General features: G+C 35.5%; 2 protein-coding genes across 2 annotated transcripts in view; one reads left to right on the top strand and one right to left on the bottom strand.

Moving 5' to 3' along the window:
* The window catches only part of LOC115210323 (poly(A) RNA polymerase GLD2), a 30357-nt gene extending 18253 nt beyond the window's left edge, over positions 1 to 12104 (top strand). The window contains exons 9-13 of the mRNA XM_029778849.2: positions 901 to 1029; positions 1980 to 2026; positions 7374 to 7507; positions 10346 to 10452; positions 11230 to 12104. Of these exons, the coding sequence (XP_029634709.1) occupies positions 901 to 1029; positions 1980 to 2026; positions 7374 to 7507; positions 10346 to 10452; positions 11230 to 11369 (557 nt within the window). The 3' untranslated portion in view covers positions 11370 to 12104. The remainder of the gene's footprint in view (positions 1 to 900; positions 1030 to 1979; positions 2027 to 7373; positions 7508 to 10345; positions 10453 to 11229) is intronic.
* Positions 12105 to 13923: 1819 nt separating this feature from the next.
* The window catches only part of LOC115210325 (xylulose kinase), a 74954-nt gene continuing 67426 nt past the window's right edge, over positions 13924 to 21451 (bottom strand). The window contains exons 18-19 of the mRNA XM_029778851.2: positions 17373 to 17461; positions 13924 to 16341 (exon numbers count right to left, since the gene is read on the bottom strand). Of these exons, the coding sequence (XP_029634711.1) occupies positions 16282 to 16341; positions 17373 to 17461 (149 nt within the window). The 3' untranslated portion in view covers positions 13924 to 16281. The remainder of the gene's footprint in view (positions 16342 to 17372; positions 17462 to 21451) is intronic.

Below are 21451 nucleotides of genomic sequence, written 5' to 3' on the forward strand. Positions count from 1 at the left end.
CGGGGTGAATATAATGAAGGGCAAGTGTTGAGGGATGATGAAGAGGGTAGCAGCTGTAACCAATGATACAGTTGTTTTGAAAGGAGGAAGTGGAGGGGAAATGACTGATAGTGCAGAAAAGGATGAGGTTGGAGAATAGTAATAGTTATAATATAGTTGACAGGAAAAGAATAAGAGAAAAAAAAGAGGAGCGATGGTGTTTGGTTGGGTAGGTTGTTAGTGTGGTGCAAGGGTATTGAATGAGGAGTAAGAGATATTTGGTGGTAGAATCATTTCCATCTTTCATTCTTAATACTGCCCTCTCCTCTCACATTCTATATTGATCACCTTCCTGAGTCACCACATTATTTCTCTTCCACTACCATATTCCCTAGCTCAGAAATAAAGTTTCTCTAAGAGCAAGCTGCCAATGAATGTCAGAGATCAGACTTATAAAAATTTAGTGAAGACACAAATATTGGTTTCACATTTTGGTATACAGCAATTTCTGATGGGGAAGGGTAAGTCAATTACATTGACCTCACTAGTGCTCAGCTGGTTTGTTATTACACTCACCCCCAAAAAATGACAAGCAAAGTTGACTTAGGCAGAATGTGAAGGCAGATGAAATGCTGCTAGCATTTCACCCAGCATGCTAATGATTCTGCCAGCTTGCTACCTTAGTGTAGATACAAATATTAAAATCTGTTTCATCTCTCTGAAAAATTAGTATCTTCTAATTGATTTACATTTTTTTTTCTTGTGTGTATATATTTTTATTTCTTTTTTTACTTAATGGTCATTGAATAAATTAAATTGTATGTAATAGTTATCAGTATTAGTTGTTTTTACAACACTAGAAATAAGAACTTATTCACTCAGATGGAAATAAATTATCATAATGTTATCATTTCTGTTTAGTGGATTGGCGTGTACGACCTCTAGTCCTCTTCATTAAATACTGGTCCCGTTTTCATGACATCAATGATGCTCGGAAGCAAACAATATCAAGTTACTCGTTAGGTCTCATGGTCATTCACTATCTACAATGTAAGTACATTTATATATATATATATATATATATATATATATATTATATATATATATATATATAATTATCATTTGTTTATTCTCTTCTGTGAATTTGAAATGTAGTTGGAGTTTTTTTTTTCCATTTCATTGTGTGTTCTTTGTTGATAATGCCATTTCATTTATTCTGTTTTTCAACTCTAGAAAACAGGATACTCTCTGTCTGACTAATCGATCTGCTAGAGAAGCAGCCAAATTTCCCTTGAATCTTACTCTGCCATTTTAAAGATATAAAGAGTCCCAGATACACTTGATACATCTCTTTGATCACAGCAGGGATGCTTTTGATCATAGATCTGCTCAATTAGGGCCAACTTAGAGCTTAAACACCACCACCACCCTCACAAATACAGGGAGATTTTCATAAAGTTTGAAATAACATAACTAATTGGTGTACTTTCTTACTCCAACTACACAGTTGAAAGGAAGCATAACATAAACTTTGTCCTGTTTTTACTAATGTTGCATTATCAAAGATTTCTTGTGACAATTTTGCTATTAGATAGATTTTTATTTTCACCATTATAAATCTTTTTCTCTTTAATTTTCCTGAAGTCGCTGACATCAAGCAGTGTTTATTTTGTTGTCATGTCTCCTGCCAACAAATCATCTGCTTGCTTCATGCCTTCAAAGATTTGTCTATTGAGTGATTCCTTATTTAAAAAACAGACAAGAGTTGGTGACAGGAAGAGTATTCATCTGTAAAACTATTTCTCAATAAAATAAAGCCAACTCATGCTAGCATGGAGAAACAGATATCATCATCATCATCGTTTAACGTCCGTTTTCCACGCTAGCACGGGTAGAAAAAACAAACAAACAAAAAAATTTTGAGACTTTGCATACTATGAGTTATGTATTTTGCAATATTTCACTAAGTACCTATACTGTATTATTATTTTTTTTTTCAGATGGTTGTTCTCAACCCGTGTTACCGGTGTTGCAAAAACTCTATCCAGTATGTTTTCAATTGATTTTATGTATTATTTCGCATTCAATTCATTATAAGGCACAGCCTCACAGTTTCTTGTTCTTTAGCCAATACTCAAAAATATGCCAACATGATTTACAACACCTTAAAGATTAGCTTCTTATTCTAAATCATTGGCACCAAAGGAAAATATTGTAAAATATCCAGTTCAGTGTTTTCATCTCCATTATATACCGTAAATCCTCGAGTATAGTCCGCCCTTGAGTATAATATGCAGGGGATTTTTATGGGACTGTACTTCTGAAAAACCTAAACCTTGTGTATAAAACGCACCCCTTCTCTAACTTGAGTCAAGGAGGTCTATATAACGTCCTTTATTATTATTGTATATATAACATGATGCACCCATGTAGCTTTTTTGTGCATTTTGTTTGCAGAAAATAAAGAAATAACAGTAATAACGTTTAATAAATGTTGCTTACTGCATGTTATGGATGATTCTTTTATGACTTCATTGCTTTCTGGCTTAGCTTAAGGTATTTTCGCGCCCGACATCACAAAATGCATCTGAATAAACATCGCCAGACAGCAAATAGAGACTCGGACATTGCTTAGAAAATAATTTTCATTTTTAACCTCGTATATAGTACGCACTAGAGATTTTGACCTTTAAATTTTGGGGAAAAAATGCAGATTATACTCAAGGATTTACAGTACTCAATTTTTCGCGTCTCCACTCAAACTTCTTTCTGTCTTTCCCAAAGATAAACAAAGTTGTCAAATCTTTGAAGTAAACATCATCATTGTCATTTTCATTTAATGTCTGATTTCTATGCTGACATGGGGTGGATGGTTTGAAGGGATCTGACAAGTTGCAGGGCTTTGCTGAGTTCCAGTGTCAGCTTTAGCATGGTTTCCAGAGCTGGATGTTCTTCCTAATGCCAACCACTACAGTGCTTTTATCATGCCACTGGCACTAGTGAGTTTACCAACTTGCAAAACAAAATGACAAAAAAAAAGCTCCCGCTACTATGTGAGGGTGTGTAGTTGAGGTAGCTTTATGGCAAATATTGAAAGGATTTACATGGATACCATACATTATATGGATGGGAGTAGTTGAAAAGGAGATAAAGGTGATGAGTGATGAAGTGCTAAAGCATACTCACAATGTACATGACAGTCAGCATAAGAGAGGATATAGACAGTGGGTCACATGAGGGGATAGTAACATAGGGTTAGAACTGTATTAGAAATGCTGCTTGCCCTTTTGTAGAAATAGCTTATGAACTTTATTCACTTCACATTCTACAAAGTTGACATTTCTATTGTTATTTCAATTAAGTTCATTTTCATTTCAAAAAAGCTGTCAAACCAGAAATACATCTTGTACTATACAGGGGTTTTTTTTTTTTTTGCGGGTGACAAGGAAGTGTGACATTGATTTATAATATCTAAAAGAGATAAAATTGTTCATTTTTTTAATCTTTATAATAATATAATTTTAAAAAATCAAACACTAATTTTTTTTTTAATGATCTTTATAGGAATATAATTAAAAAAATTGATTTTTGTCCATGCTTTGGACATGTCTGCAATTTTTACAAGAATGTCCAAACCATAGACAAAAATCAAACACTATTTTTTTTGTAATCTTTATAGCAATATAATTTTTAAAATATTTATATCATGTTTGATTTTTGTCCATGCTTTGGTCATGTCTGCAATTTTTGAAAGAATGTCTAGTTCAACTGTTTTGATACCATCTTGCCCTAAACTGCCCTTGCTTTTACAATACCTACTCACTTGAAGCCACCTTTGCTTCTAAGATATAAATTTGCTTTGTAAAAATGATCTGCATCATAGCTTGCTATCAAACTTTCATGTTAACCTATTAGCATTTAAACCAGCCTTATACAGCTCAAATATTCAACCTGTTTTATATTAAAACTGGCCAGATCCAGCCACTCACACTTACCCTACAGTATCACATCTTATAACTTCGAGATTTCGATGAAGTCATTGTTTATTTTTTAGAATGACATTGTAGGGCAGGTTTGAGAAATTGGATCTCACCAGTTTGAACGTAATACAGGTAGAATATTTGGGCCAGATATGGCCAGTTTAAACACTGAAGAGTTCAATTCTTCATTTTCTTCAAAATTAGTGCTTGCTAGCTTTTTTTTTTATTCTTTACATTCCAAGTTCAAATCCTACCAAGGTCCTCTTTGCCTTTTATCCTTACAGGGTTAATAAAATAAAGTACTAATCAAAACTGAGTAACTGCCTTCCCCCTGAAAAATTGCTGGCCTGATGCCAAAACTCAAAAGAAATATTTTCAAAATTAATTGAAACAAAGCAGTGTATTTCAACAGAAATAGTTGAATAGAGCAAATCTAGAGAATGGTTAGGATATCATAATTCTTAATGAAAATTCATCTCAATAATCTAAATCAGAATAGCATCTTTCATGGCATTAATTCACTAATTTCATCATCATCATCATCGTTTAATGTCCGCTTTCCATGCTAGCATGGGTTGGACGGTTCAACTGGGGTCTGACAAGCCCGAAGGCTGCACCAGGCCAGTCAGATCTGGCAGTGTTTCTACAGCTGGATGCCCTTCCTAACGCCAACCACTCCGAGAGTGTAGTGGGTGATTTTATGTGCCACCGACACAGGTGCCAGACGAGGCTGGCAGACGGCCATGCTCGGATGGTGTTTTTTATGTGCCACCGACACAGGTGCCAGACGAGGCTGGCAGACGGCCATGCTCGGATGGTGTTTTTTATGTGCCACCGACACAGGTGCCAGACGAGGCTGGCTGACGGCAACACTCGGATGGTGTTTTCTTATGTGTCACTGACACAGGTGCCAGGCGAGGCTGGCGGACGGCCACGCTCAGATGGTGTTTGTTACGTGCCCTCAGCACGGAGGCCAGTCGTTGCGGTACTGGCTACGGTCACGTTCGGATGGTTTTCTTATGTGCCACCGGCACTGGTACCTTTGTAGCTAAAATATCAGCAAATTTGAGAATATAGCATTTTTTTTTTGATTAACCATTTGAATTATGAATGCCCCATTTCTATTGTAAATATCTGCTAATAAATTTGCTGTATTACATATAGGTGTTTAAATTTAATGCCCATCCAAAGGATACATTTAAATGTTAAAATACAACACTTGAAAGTAACATGATAATATAAATGTCAATGCTTGTAGAAAATTGAAATCAAAACTAGGGCTTATAGTGTGTAGAACTCAAAGCTATATTGACAATAATGCATCTCGTGTGTATATGAAACTTTGTGGAGTTGAGTCAGCATGTTATTAAATATTTACAACTTCATATTGAGTGCTACGAGGGACGTTCAATAAGTAATGCTCCTGACCCACTTCCCATAGCTGTAGAGCAATGAAACTTGGCACAGTTATTAGTCTTTTTCCACATAGAAACCACCCAGTTACGCATTTCTCCCATCGTTTAATGCATCTCTGGAGACCGTTTTTGTAGAAGACCCCAGCTTGGTCCTTCAATCACGACATGACTTCAGAAATCAAGGCTGCATCATCTGGGAAATGCTTTCCTTTCAAAAACAACTTCATGGCTGGGAAGAGGTGAAAATCAGAGGGTGCAAGGTGAGGAGAGTAGGGGGATGGGGGAGGAGTTCATAGCCGCACGCCTGTGCTTCTGATCTGGCGACTCGCGAGTTGTGGACCAGAGCGTTGTCCTGCAGGAGGAGGATGCCTTTGCTGATCTTGCCCCGCCTCTTGATTTTGATAGCTTCTCTTAATTTCCTCAAAAGTGAAGCATAATAGGCTCCTGTAATTGTGGTACCCTTTGCCAGGAAATCTGTCATCACTACTCCGCCCTGGTCCCAAAAGACTGTGAGCATGACCTTGCCAGCGGAGGGCTGCACCCATGCCTTCTTTGGAGGAGGTGAGTCACGGTGCTTCCACTGCATTGACTGGGCTTTGGTCTCTGGATCATAGTGATGGACCCAGGTTTCATCCTGTGTAATCAGTCTTTTGAAAAATTTTGACTCATCTTCTTGGCACATCACCAAATTCATCCTCAAGCACTTGACGCGTTCTTGCTTCTGGAAAGGTGTGAGCAACCTGGGAATCAATCTGGCAGACACCTTTTGCATATGCAAATGGTCATGAATGATAGTTTCCATAGACCCGGTACTAATCTTGACCTCTTGGGCTATTTGGCGAATAGTTATGTGTCGATCTTCCAAAATGGCAACCTTAACTTGACGGACAGATGCCTCATCAATGGCAGAAGCGGGGCGACTAGATCTGGGAGCTGTTTTCACAGAGTTCCGACCATGTTTGAATTCATGATGCCAGCGTTTTACAAGGTCATATGATAGGGCATCATCACCATAAGTTACTTTCATTTCATCAAAAGTCTCCCGTGGTGTGCGTCCTTTCAAATACAAAAACCGGATCACTACTCGACACTCAGCAGGCTCCATTTCACACTTGATTCAGTTCAAACACCTGTAAATCAGAAACCACAATTAGTTCAGAGCTGTAATTTGCCACTTAATCTATAGAGATATAAATAATTGCACATGCAAAATTTCAGCTAGATCAAACAACTGCAAGTGGGTCAGGGGTATTACTTATTGAACGCCCCTCGTACTATCTTATTTGTCTACTTGTGTTTGTGTTATAATTAAACCTGATTTATGTTGCTGCTGTTGCTTGGAGAGATTCTAAGCTGATCAAATTAATAGGTGGTCACAGTACTTGTCAGAAGATATTCACTAGTAGATGCTTATCTCTCACTAGCCCTACCCAGGAAGCTGTGAAAATAAAAAGGTATAAATTGCCACTATGTGATGTAGGAGCACTGTTTAATTGACAGGTGTTTTCTTTTAATAATTAACTAAAATAATGCAATGTATGTAATTAAGAGGTAGGGAGGTTTTTACTTCTACTGATTTGCTGTAAATACAATGTAAGAATTCACTGCCATTGGTCACTGGATTGTAGAACTCTGTATTTGTTACATTGCTGTTATAAGTTTTAACCCTTTGCCTGTCCTGTGTAGCACAATTGTTACATGGAACAATTTCCCTGGTGTTCACAGACATCCCAAATTTTTGTCAGCCACCAGAGTAAATTTGGATTTATGAAAGGAAAGATTTGTATTACTCAGAGTGTATGAAACAAGGACTAAAAGTCTGAAAACAAGCATGGACATTTAAGGACAAACTAGTGAAGATGCTCTGTACAGGCAAAAAGTGAAAGCTTTGTTTATTTAACAATGACAGATGTGTTCTTTTCAGTGTGTGTCTATGGTGTATGTGAATATGTGTAATTTTTTTACTCTAGATAATTCTTTCTATTGTTTCATATTGCAGGATGTGTTCAGCATCAAAAACGACATCAGCTCACTACGTCTAGATGAAGATCTACCTTTGTATGAGTCTCAAAATACCGATAGTTTGGGTGACCTTTACATTGGATTCCTCAAATATTATGCTCTTGACTTTGAGTAAGCTAACATTTTAATCATCCAATGAGTTGGCTTGTATTTTTGTTGTAAATATTTCACTTTGGTTACACATTTTTGGAAAAAGACAAATATCGCATAATCTTTATTTTTCTGTTCTTTAAGTTTGAGGATGTAATTAGTGAGGTGTTCTACATAAAGTGGTGGGAAAATTTACATGATTGGTTCTGACCTCAGCCCCTTATTCTGAAAGACTTGTCTTTGTCAATGCTTACATGAGTTAGACAAAATTGTTGAGGCAGATTTACTATGCCTCACCTGCTTCCAAGCAAGTTAATATTTCCCCATGGCTTGACAGGTTTTCAGAATATTGGAAACTAGCTGGTGTACCCGGTGATTCCTGGGGGTAAAGATGTTCTCAGAAGCTATTTAAATGCCTTATTATTCTGATATAAAAAGCAATTTTGTTATAACTGCCACAAAAGGTGTATTTTCCGTCGCAAAAAAAATACAAAAAACTGTCAACTGGAGGAGGGAGAGACTTTCAGAGGTTGGCGAGAAAGATTGTCAGAGGATCGAAAAATTCGTTTTTATGCGGCTTTTTGTCCTCTCCTTACAGCCTAAGTAAAATATTTTCCTTAATATTCATCCTCATAACATTTTCCACCTGCATCTCAAATTTGGAGCGAATTGGTTGAGAAATGCAAAAGTTATTGCAAAAGAATATCTTCCTTCTGGAAATCCCCATTCAAAACTATTAATTTTTTCAAATGACTGCTGATTTGTAATTATCGATTTTTTTTTTTTTTTTTTTTTTTTTTCAACAATCTGAGTATGCTATGAGGTTTCCAGGCACAAGTTCTACTCCTGTGTCAAGTTTCATCAAAATCAGTAAAATGATGTAGGAGGAGTTAGCTAACAACTCTGCAAACAAACATGCCCACAAACGGAATTTCCCCACATATATAGTAGACTAGCTTAAGGTGACCCGCTCTATGTGTGGGTTGCTACTTTCTGTTGCTTCCTTTCTGTTTCTTATTTTACCACATTCTCCCTCTTTGTTTCTCTCTCACTTTCCTACTCTCTTACTCTCTATCTATCTCTTTCTAAGTTGAGAAAGAAAATATTTTGAAAGATCAGTCATAAATATCAGGCAGTGACAACAGAAAGCACACTTGCCTTTTGTACATGCCACTATTTGAGCTAATGTCTTGGGGTTGATGACAATATATTAAGATGTATACACATTATATATATATTTATATACACACATATATAAATTAACACAATATATCTGATTAATAATATGTTATGATTGTGCGCTGGTGGTGGGCGATAATAATTCACCATTCTAAAAGACATTGTGAGAATATTTAAACTTTTGCGGCTGTCAGCGCTTTCTCTCTATAGATACAGACAGATGTACAGTAAGAGAAGTGGTGGGAGAAAGAGAGACGGAGCTGTAAAACGTCGTTATAGAGAGAAGGTGGAGGGAAGGAAGGAAAGAGAGAGATCGAGAAAGACAGGGTGATATCCGAAAGAGAGAAACAACAAACACTTGTCAAAGTCTGGGTTTTGTTGCCCTAGTAACCACAGCTTTTGAGATATGGGTTTCTAACCTAGTCCAATTGCTTCCTCGCCTCTTTTTACATGTCCCTGTAAATTTTGGAGCCAATCCGACCCCATCTACTAGCCCTTAAACTGTTCCCATCCCAAAATGAGACAAACAAATTTTTCGCATTTCAGCTTTATAGATATTGATGAATGACACTGCTTGTATGACAGTGATACATATTCATAACTATCGTGCAATGTCAAGACAAAGAGATACAAACATACGCATACTTATATGCACACATACATACACAATGGGTCTCTGTTAGTTTCCATCTGGCAAACCCACTCACAAGACTTCAAAATATTTTTTGAAAGAAAGGCAGTATATTTCAATAGAAATATGGTAACAAAAGAATGTTTTAAATGTGACATTCTCATCCCAATCTATCACCTGGTTTAATACCACCACCAGACCCTGAATGCCTTTGCTGTGTCCACTTCATTGAAAAAATTTGGGCCATGCATCCAGCCTGTGGTTAAATAGCTCAGTATTTCAATACACTGCTTTTTCCCATTTTTCTCTTTTGTTTTCCCCAACCAGCCACAAAAACCCGGTAAAAGTCAAGAACACTATCCTCCTACTTCTGACTATGCCTTAACAAAAAAAAAGTTGACTTCTGTTTTCCCAGTATATATGGAACTACATTAAATTAACCAATAATGCTTCCCCTCTCTGTGCTTTTTCTTTTTTTTTTGAACAGTAAAATACATATTTGGTTATTTTCTAGCAGGTTTATGCCACAATGACTCTCATTAGCATAGTACCTATCAATCCCAGATTGGGCAAGATTTTCATTTATATGCCAAAACTCAGTCATAGGCAATTGACTTCAAGGTTAATGGGATGAACAATTCTAAGTATTATTGGAAGATCTAAAGTGATGAACTGGCACAATTGTTGGCATCCCAGACAGAATGCTATGCAGCATTTCTGCTGGCTTTACATTCTGAGTTGAAATACCACCAAGGTTGACTTTGCCATTCGTCCTTTCTGGGTTGATAAAATAAGTACCAGTTGAGCCCCTCTTTCAAAATATTGGGCTGGTGTTTAAAGTAAGATGAATTGTCTGGAAGATCTTTCAAAGCTGAAAATTAAGCATTGACTCCATGAAATGAAATACTTGTGAAATATTTAAAATTCAACATGCAACTCCACTAATGGATTCAAAGCTTTCATGATGTAATCAGCTTGATAATAAAAATGAGTCTTTTCATTTCATGTCAATTTTAATTTGTCGTTTTTTTTTAAATTTCTTTTCACAGTTTCAAAAGTTCTGCTATATCTGTACGCACAGGGACCAAATTACCAGTGGAAGAAGTTAAGTTAAAAGTTGACACACCTCAACAGTGGAAATATCTTAGTATTGAAGGTAAATTTTCTTCTTACAGTTCAGACACTGAAGCTTGTTTACATTAACCTTTTTGATACCATCTTACTTGAAAGCACCCCTGATTGCACAATACAAATTTCCTGTTTTACAGTGATTTAATTACAACCTTCCATCCACATTACTTGTAAATTTGTGTTCCAAACACGTTATCTTACTAAATTCTTTATTTTTCACAAAGTTAAATGAAATAAAGACTGTGTTTCAACTGACACATGGTAACAAAGGGATTAAAATCGATTGTTTAATGAGTAATTATTTTTATGGGGAAAGTTAGTCATGAAGTGTAAGAAAGAAAAAGAAACTGGGTATTACTCCTAGGTATTGTTAACAGCCTGTACATCCAACCAGCTGCATGAATAGACAAAATTTGTCAATGCCAACATAAAAATAAACATTCACTGGTTTTATAAATAGTCCTCTGGCTGAAGAAAAACCCATTATAAGCAACAGAAGTATTATTAGATTAAAATAGCCTTCTGTGTATCACCCTTAATGTAAATACATTGTGAAAAACATTTACTGCAGATGTTTGCAACTTATGTTCTTGCTAGACACTGCTATTTTGAAAGAGTACATCCATAAGAGATATTATCTCTAGGTGAATACCCCTGTAAATTTGCCTTCCACAAGGTATTTACATTAAGTATGATACTTGGATGGCTATTTTAATCTAATATTGCTTCTGTTCTATATAACAGTTGTGTGTACGTGCACAAATGCACTGGTTTTTTTCATTTTTTTTTTTTCTCTTTCTAGAACCCTTTGACCTTTCTAACACAGCTCGAGCAGTATTTGATGCAGATACTTTCACTAGGATTCGCCGAGTTTTTCTAACCAGCTACAGAAGGTTAAGTAAAAAACGAGAAGTAAATGACATACTTTGCAGGCAATTTTGACGACAGAACTCTTTTTCTTTCTTTTTTTTTTTCTTCTCCCTTTTTATATATATCAACCCAACCCATCTGAAAGGAATCAATGGATGTCAAGTTGACCACAGATAGTCAAATGAAGCTTGAGACAGACATTAAAATGTTTTGGGTGCTTGCCTTTTCTTTTTCTTTTTTTTTTTTTATATTGGAGGTCATTTTTAAATTGATATCTTTTTGGAAGAATTTATCTCAAAAAGAAAGCTTGTGTGTATGTGTGTGTGTGTATATATATATATATGTATGTATGTATATATATATGTATGTATATGTATATATATATATATAAAGATTTTTTTTTCATATGATAAGGTTATTGTGAGGAAAAGAGCTTTTCTCAAGTTTGAGAGGTTTATTGTACAAGTCTATACCATATATTGTTATACTGCCAATGTACACATTGAGAAGAAAGAAAAGAGATAAAACTAAAAGGATCCAGAAAGGTGACTCTTTCAGTTGCTGTTTAGTCAAAACTGCTCATTTAACAAAAAAAGGACATTTTTGTTGATTTTTTTTCCTTCTCTTCAGTTTTTTTTTTCTTATTAAAATACATTTAAAAAGAAGCTCAATAAATATTTAAATATTTTTTTTACACTGTTTTTCTTTTTCTCACTGAAGAATAAAGTTGGTACCTTGAGAGGCTTTTAAATTAAATGCTCCAAACAAGGTTTGGTGATTGAAGCTCATTGTTATGGAGTACTTGCGCACAATCTAAATTTGTGAACTTGTCCAATACATACCATCTTATATATCAATGTAAAACAAATCTTGCAAACCCCTCATCCTACTTCTTTATAATAGCTATAAATGATAGATAAGCCTTTCAATCATTGGTCTCTGCTGGCAATTTCACATTCATGCCACAGTTATAACTGCATTCCAAAGATTAGATTTCCTTCTCCCATGCAAGATGATATTTTTCAAGTGAGACTCACAATGAAATACTGCTTCTATACCGGCAGCAGCTACACCTACAAATATCCTTAGACCACATCAAAAAAGAAAACCAGACTGATTGGTAACATATTCAATATTAAACTTCAACCTTTGACAAGGACATGCAACTTCCTTGTGTTTCCTCATGCTGCTGATACTACAATTGATTCTGTTTCTCAGAATTAAGTTACCTATCACCACCATCAAAACCCAATTGTCTCTAGTCACTCATAATGTAATTCTCCTCTCTGCACTAACCAAGTCCCCTCCCATTTCCTTCCAGAGCAGCCTTCTGATATTCTCTCTCTACCCATGTTTTTTCAGTGTCAGGCCTTATGAGATATAGCTCTTCCTAAACTGATTCACACTACCACTTAAATAATAATTTAACACAGTATATAATACTGTATGTTACACTAAAGCAAGCCATAAAAATATCCTTTAAGAAAATTCATGTTATATAATAATGGAAAAATAAATTGATTGCAAATTTTAACAATAAAAAAATTGTTTATTTAACCCTCTAGCATTCAGATTACCCTGTTAAATGCAATGCTTGTTTATTCACATTGTTTTGAATTAATCATGCATTATTATCTTGTAGCTTTGAGATTTTGATGATGTGATTGTATATTTTTAGAATGACATTTTAGGGTAGGTGTGATAGGCAGGATCTGGCCAGTTTGAACATAAAACAAGTAGAATGTTTTGGCCAGATATGGCTGGTTTAAATACTAGAGTTAATCATGATAGACATGCCATATGAAAGAGTCACAAAGGACCAAGTGTTGCCAGTTACACATACCTGCTCCACCTCATGAGAAGTAAAGTTGATTTTGATGGTGTTAGAAATCAATACATAGGATATAAATGTGACACTTGGCCTGTACTTTGCTGTTCCATAAATCTAATTTCTTTGGCACTGGGCCATGAAGTTTTAGGAAGACAGTCAATTGAATCAAACCAAGTATATTATTGGTGCTAATTTCATCAAACTTGGATGGAGTGAATGGCAAAATTGCCCTGGCAGGCTTTGAACTCAGACTGAAAACATAACTAAATTCCATAAGACATTTAGTCTGGCCATTTCACTTTCTTCCTTCTAAAATTACAATTTCAGGTATTCATTATCCAAAGAACTAACTGCTTTACAGCTTGTGCTTATGAATACAAGGCACAAGACCACACATTTTGATGGAAGGAACACTTAAATTTACTCCAGTATATTACTGGTTATATATTTTGCACAATCCTAACAAATAAAATTGTTTTGCTTGCAATCAGTTCTGCTTGAGCAGATGTTAGTAATGACAGCTGTATGAAGTCCTATTTCTGTGCATGATGAAAACATTTTTCAATGTAAAGAAATTGTAAAAATCCAAGTGAGAACCTTGATTTGCTTACAAAATGAATGCAATTTGTTTGTTGTTTTTTTTTTCATTTTTCAATTGGGATGATTGTTAGGTCTGCTTAATTGGGTGTTCCAAGTTATTCTTGTAAAAACAGAAATAATTGTTTTCCAGTCTGTTCTGATGTGTGAGAATATTGATACTGTATATAAAAATATTTTAAAAAAACACTTAGTCTCTTTGTAAGATAAACTTTTTTAATAAAAATCCAAAAATTTCTTTACAATTAGACTAAATACTGTTGCATTGTGTCAGTCATTTTTCAAATTGGCTCAAATTTTTATTCTAAGAGAAGGGTTTTTTTTTTTTAAATATCTTTTTAATGACTAGTGCAAAGACAATCACTTTGACCATCTTTTAAAGTTTTTCAGGTGGAAAGGAGTACATCATATTCATACAGAAGACCTGTTCTGAATGTTTGCAACAATGGAATTTGCTAAAAATACATATGGTCATAATATGGAGAAAATGGATTCTGCCAAGCTAACTTTTACAAAATTACATGATTATTGTTTTGATTCGGATTCAGCTCATGATTAAAAGCATTTTGACTATAAACTTTTTCTTTTTTTTTTTTGGACAGTAATGACTATGTAGTAAGGAGCTTGTTTCTCAACAACAGGGTTCAGTCCCACTGCATGGCACCTTGGGCAAGTATCTTCTACTATAGCCTTGGGCCGACCAAATCCTTGTGACTGGATTTGGTAGACAGAAACTGAAAGAAGTCTGTTTGTTTGTCTCTGTAACTTAACGGTTTGGCAAAAGAGATTGATATAAAGTACTAGGCTTTCAAAGAATAAGTCTTAGAGTTGATTTCTTACACTAAAAAGGCCCTTTAAGGTGGTGCTCTAGCATGGCTGCAGTCAAATGACAAAAGAATATTTGGATTACATTATCCAGTGTCCTGTTAAGATGAGAAAGATTTATTTGGCTGTTATTTCTAGCAGTTTGAGCAACCACGTAGAGACTTCTTGTTGACTCATATTACATAACATTTCCTATGACTCAATAGGTTTGTAGGGCTTAGTACTTAAAAAACTTTCAGGCTAAATTAATTTGGAAAGACAATGAGAAGCTAATGAGGGTTTGCTAATTTATTCAAAAAATAACATGAGAAACATTCTCTTATGTAATTTATCCGTGCATGCAGAGCTGTGATTGATATTTAAACTTTACTCTATTCAGGAGGCCACCACTCCTTATAAAGTTATTCATACTGAATTTACATGAAGGGATGATAGAGTATCAGCTTACAATTAACCGAATTACTGCATGTTAATGAATCTTTCCAAGTATCTAGTACTCTTGATATTTTTTTTAGTGAATCATAGGAGCCTATTTATTTCAGCTTAATGCTTATCTTCTTGATCTGTGTTTATTGAAGCATGAAATTACAGGACAAAAGGAATATAACATACACATATATAATTGCAGGCATGTTGAGTAGTTTCTGACCTCATTATTTCAGTTTGGCAAGTGTCTTCTATTATAGACCTAGGTCAACCAAGGCCTTGAAAGAAGCCTGTTTGTGTGTCTCTATATAACAGGAAAGTGGACATCTTTTGGTATTTTTTTCTTTTCCATTGCACACGTTTCATTTTCAAATAGGAATTACAAAGATTTACATGTTAGATAGACATTAGAAATTCTTCAGACAAAAAAAAATATTTTCATATGTATTTTGGCTAAAATTCAGCAGCAACAATGACCACACTGTTTTGTAATAATGGAATGAGTTGATATGCTTCAAGAGGAAACAATTGAGATTAATCTGAGCTATCCACATTTTAAAATTATTTTTATATAGATACATCCCTGTAACTTAGTGATTTGGCAAAAGAGACTGATAGAATAAGTACGAGGTTTAAGAAATAAGACCTGAGGTTGATTTGTTCAACTGAAACCTTTCAAGGTGGTGCTCCAGCATGGCCAGAGTCAAAGGACTGAAACTAGTAAGAGTGTGTCACTATACTGTAAGCAATGTCATTTGTTTCCAATCTCCTGTGAGAACGTTCAACTAGGGTGTCATGTAACCTTGCTTGGAAACAGATAAGGGATGACAACGGAAAGAGCATCCACTCTTAGAAAATGAACTATGCAAGCATGGATAAATAGATATTAAAATGATTTACATATACGTATGTGTGTGTATCTGTTTATCTTCTGTACAGTTTTCATGTACCTAGTTCCATTCAAGATACTGGTCAACCTGAGGCTATAATAATAATAAAAGACCTTTACCCAAAGTGCTGCACTAATGCCAGATCAAATCTGGTGTCAGGTAGTTGTGAAGTAAACTCCTTAACCACAAAGCTACATGTGGTTATGCATGCAAATTACATTGACACAATTTTAGTCAGATTAAAATAATGATTTAACACAGGATTTTTGCAGGAATCATAGTAAATAAAAAATTTGTGAATTCATTCACATTTCTTAATAAGAATTAATACTGAAAATAAAGCAAATCATTATGATAGTAAACGGCAGTATTTGTAGCAATACTGCTGGACCCAACTAATAATTTTTATGTTGCCTTAACTCTGGGAAACTCTTTCTTCCAGTTGTTTATAGCGAGCACAAAGTTTTGTGTATAGCTGTTAAAAAGAAAAGAGAAAAAGGATTAACTTATATTTTGTGTAAAGTTGGTTAAATAGGCTGAAAAAAAGGGATTAAATATTTGAAATCATCTGCATTTTATATGTCATATATCTGGATGTAATAATTCCATAATATTGTTTAACTCTAGCATTTAGATTACTCTGTTGAATGTAATGCTTATTTATTCACATTGTTTTGAATTAATCATGTTTTATCTTATAGCTTTAAGATGATGTGATTGTTTATTTTTAGATTACATTGAAGAGTATGTATGAGAGGTTGGATCTGATCAGTTTGAACAAAAAACAAGTAGAATATTTGGGCTGGATATGGCCAGTTTAAATGCTAAAAGATTAAAGAAGCTTGAAAATGGTAAAGATACTAGTTGACAGTAACAAGAGAAATAACAATGAGTAGAATTATAAGGAGAAGTGTTTGGAGATAGTTGTATATTAAGTGTAAAATGATAGGACAAGGATGACTGAGGGGATAACTTATAGGGCTGCTAGTTCATGTGTTGTGTCTTCAAATTTTCCCACAGACTGGTGGATCATGGACATAAAACAAAGTGCATAATATATAATTTAATTATATAAAGTGGAAAAACACCCTACAGACTGCAATACAATATTGGTCCAATGGAGGTAACCTTCCATGGTTGTTTACTACTTTTGATAGATAGCTAAATGAACTAAGGCACATTTAGTTAAAATATACTAACAACAAAATACTGAATAAAGCCAATCAGAGTGAGTTATTCAATGTCATATCTCTTTGGTAATTTTTGCTTCAATAAAATCATGCAATGACAAAATTTAGAGGGAGAAAATATCCACAAAAAGTATGTAAGACTGGACTTGAGCTGAAGTTAATGCTTATTATGGTGAGTTGATTATATTCGTTTGATGTTAATTTTCAAGAGCTTGAATATATTTTATATTAAAGTATTTTAAATAGGCAAAAATTTTAATGGAAAATTTTATCATAATACCATCAGTGTTATTCTGCAAAAGAACTTCAAACTTACCTCCACAGTGCTATCATCAGGTTCAGCAGCACGTACCATTCTAGAGGTTTTGTTAAGTATCTCATTGAAGCAAGTGTGGCCAAGTGAACCTTTTAGAAGAGATAGTCATGCAAAGATTACATGAAAAAAAAGATTGTGCAGCCAGCTCTCAGAAATTAAATATATACATACCAAGGTATTATTATACATTATGATATATGATATATAATATATATACATAAGGTATATGATATAATATATATAAGGAATAGAATATGATATATATATATAATTTAATATCATCTGGGTAATAATCTTATAAAGTGCATTTCAAAGCCCCTGTACGGTTATCGGTTACCATATGTCATCATACAGCAGGAATACTCCTTTTGCTGGATATGCATGTGAAAATCTGTTAGTGTATACAGAATTTACAATACAAGAAGATGGAATGAACAGGGTTTAATTAACTACAACAATTGTTTCTCTAGGTGTTAGTTGCTGAGTTTTCCATATTATACATATTGTATAAACTGTATATAAATATGATCCTGCAGTAGCCATGTACTCACACATATTCAGGTGAGCGGCATTGAGAGCACTGCTGGATCACCTTGTTTCACATTATTTTATACTCATATTCTATTTATTGCATTCCCTTGATAAAGAGTAACATGTAGATTCAAATAGGCACAAGTCATAAAAAATACCAAATAAACTAATGGAAATAAAAATTAAATATATATATTATAAAAGAAATAAATCAAAATTAATCAATAGAAATAAAAAGATCAAAAGTATCAAATATAAATTAACAAAACCTCAGATTTCGTCATTTTTTTTAGCATAAACATGTCTCACTTTTTATGAAGATTGATTAACCCTTTAGTTACTGCATTTATTTTGAGATGCTCTGTGTTTCTTTCAATATAACAAAGACATTAGTTAAATAACTTAGTTATCATTCAGCTAGTGTTAGGAACATAAATTGTGACTAAGGTTTGGTGGATGATTTTAATTCAAAACTTATGAAAATAAGACATTTGTACACAGAGCCAGAGCTGGTTTCAGCCGGGTTGGTAACGAAAGGGTTAACACTGAGAACAATTACCAGATAATTAACTAAAATATTTCTATTTTATGTAGTACAAACTTTAAGTTATCTTGTATGTTATAACATGTTTTCCAATTCAATTAATTCATTCATTGTAGATATACAAATACAACTGTTTGAACTAATAAAATATGGAAAACATACTTCGACATCAAACACGAAGGTTGCGTTGTTAGAGCTAAGGCACATTCACTAAGTTGGGAGGGAATGAAAGCATCATGATGGGCCCACATGATGGAGACGAAACTCGGCAATAAAGCCACCCTCTGGTCTTTGGCGGACCAGAACGGATGCGAGGTGTTCAAACTGAAACAGATGTGTACTGCTTTTGTGAAGATACAGGAAGCAATGAAAAGCTGTACGAGAGGCAGATTGCTGGGTTTGGATGGTCTACCCTATGAATTTTATATTTCAATGCCAGACTTGTTTGCGGGCCTCTTAGCAGATGTCCACTGCAACTTGCAGCAGAATGTGAGAATTTCCACTTTTGTCTGTCAAGGGGCAGTGGCACTGCTGAGAAAGGACCCAATCAAGGGGGACGTTATAGAAAATTTCAGGCCCATTTAGTTGAAGATTTTGGCCAAGGTGTTAGCCAGGAGGTTGGCGCTTGTTGTGGACAAGCAGGTTGGTGAGGCGCAAACGTGCACCATCCCAACCAGGACTATTCGCGACAACCTCCACCTTATGCATTACATCATAGAGAGGGTGGGTAAGGAAGCTAGCATGGGTGGTGCTCTGATCAATTTAGATCAATTTAAAGTCTTTGATAGGGTCAACTATCAATACTTGGCAGCTGTCCTCAAGGCAGCCGATTTTGATTTTCTGCAGTTGGATCGCTACTTTGTACAGCAGCATCTGCTTGATTGTTTGGGTGAATGGTCACCTGTCAGAACCATTCTGCATCTTGCATTTGGTCCATCAAAGGTGCCCTCTCTCCTCCCTTCTGTATGTACTGAGGATGTGGGGGAAGTTTGTCTGCTTACGCTAACGATGTCACTGTCATAGTGCCAAGCCACAGGCATATAGACTTGATTGGTGACACACTAAAAGAATATGAAGCAGTGACAGAAGCAAAAATTAATGTAGAAAAGTCAGTGGGCTTGCAACTCAGCACCTGGAGAGGTAAGTCCATGTCATCCAAAAGCGTCATGGGGCACTGGACAGATGGGCCGGTTAAATTGCTTGGAGTCTGGTTTGGTCAAGACTTCCAGGCAGAGAAAAACTGAGATGAAATGATGAACAAGGTAGCTAATCTCACCCAGAAATGGACTGAGAGGAAGCTGTCCCTGAAAGGTTGAGCAGAGATGATGAGTGCATACATCGCCTCCATCATCTATTACCGCTTGACTATCATCCCTTGCCCCTTTTGCTGGTTGGCCAAGCTGGTATGTTTACTTTTCCACTTTCTGAGGAAGGGTCGCATTCCTGTCAACAGCTGCTGAGTGGAGGGCTGGGCATGCTGTGGTTGCTGATGCGCAGACACGCGCTCAGGTTATGGCATCTCCAGTGTTTCCTTAATGGTTAGTAAGTGTGGTTGCGTTTTGTCAGACTCACTTTTCCACAGCTCATCTCTTTGACTGAGCTGCAGTCCTGGATTAGGCATAGACCGAGCAGGGGTACTTGGTACCTCAAGTGCTCATAGCTCTCCACCAGGTGGGCAATGCAGTTGGTAGTAGTTCCACTCAAGCATTCTATAGAGAGCTAGTGGAGGGGAAGTGCAATGATGTTCTCAGAGAAACTCTAGGTGTTAACAAGGATCAATTAACCAGTCTGTTTCAGAGAACTTTCAGGCCTGGGCCTATAGATAACTTCCAGAAATCCCTTGCCTGGCAGTGCTACTGAGGGGCGCTGCCTGTTTGGGATAAACTCTATAAGCATGGAAGTGCTGTCAGCCAGGCCTGCCTGAGGTGTGTGCAGAGTGATGAAACTGTTCTGAACGCCCTCGTCATACAGTATCTGAGTATTGCTGACCTGTGGGTTTATGTCAAACACCTGCTGTCGCATGTAGGACTGATCTGGCAGGGAGAACAGGCAATTTTATTTGTCTGGTGGCTGTAACAAAAGAAGTAGTACGGTGGACTTGTTTGAAAGAGCTAAAGTCAGACACTTTCCTCTTTGAAAGTTTTACTTGAAAAGGAAGTTGTGTCATGTCATTTTATGTAAGCCCTTGTGGCTAATAAAAGAATTAACAATAAAGCCTTTGATAGGGTTGACCATCAATACTTGGTAACTGTCCACAAGGCAGCCAGTGTGGTCATTCTCACTTTAACATGCAATCTACCAGCTTACCTTCCTTCTATTGCATATTACCAATGATGATATGATGACTACCACTAAACCTTGATAGCCTTATTGATTGCATTCCAGATCTGTTGAAAGAATCATGGTTATCATATTGTTTTTGGAAGATGTTTTTGATATCTTTAATTGTGGAAATGTGCAAGAATAGCATGATGTGTCAAGAATGAAAGTGAATGGTCTGCATGAAGAGTTTAATCAGAAAGGAAGAGTGGTACCATATGCATAGGAATGAGTATGGTTAAAAGTAATAGCAAGTAATTATATTTGTACAAGACTACATTTCAGTCTATGTTAACCTTGGAGGTTAAACAATTAACCTGGAAGGTTAAAGAATTTGTATACAAATTTATGGCCACAAACAACACAAGTAAAAATTATCTTAAAAAATTATCAGTTTTATATCAAAACCCTCCCCATTATTATCTTCATATTCATGTTTATATGCTAGCATGAGCTGGATAAAACTGCAATACAGAATATTGCCTTCCCACTAGCTCTCTCTCTCTCTCTCTAATATCATGAGATCCAATCTCATCACATTACTCTTCCATAAGTACCTTCCACTATCAGCAATAGTACCTCTTTTTTCACTCAGATGCTGTTTTCTTTTTACATGACATGTTTCTACCATAGTAACCACATATTTTACCCTAATTAACTAAGGCCTTTTTGTGTCACATCACAA

Source organism: Octopus sinensis, linkage group LG4 (genome assembly GCF_006345805.1).
Source record: "Octopus sinensis linkage group LG4, ASM634580v1, whole genome shotgun sequence".
NCBI lineage: Eukaryota > Metazoa > Mollusca > Cephalopoda > Octopoda > Octopodidae > Octopus > Octopus sinensis.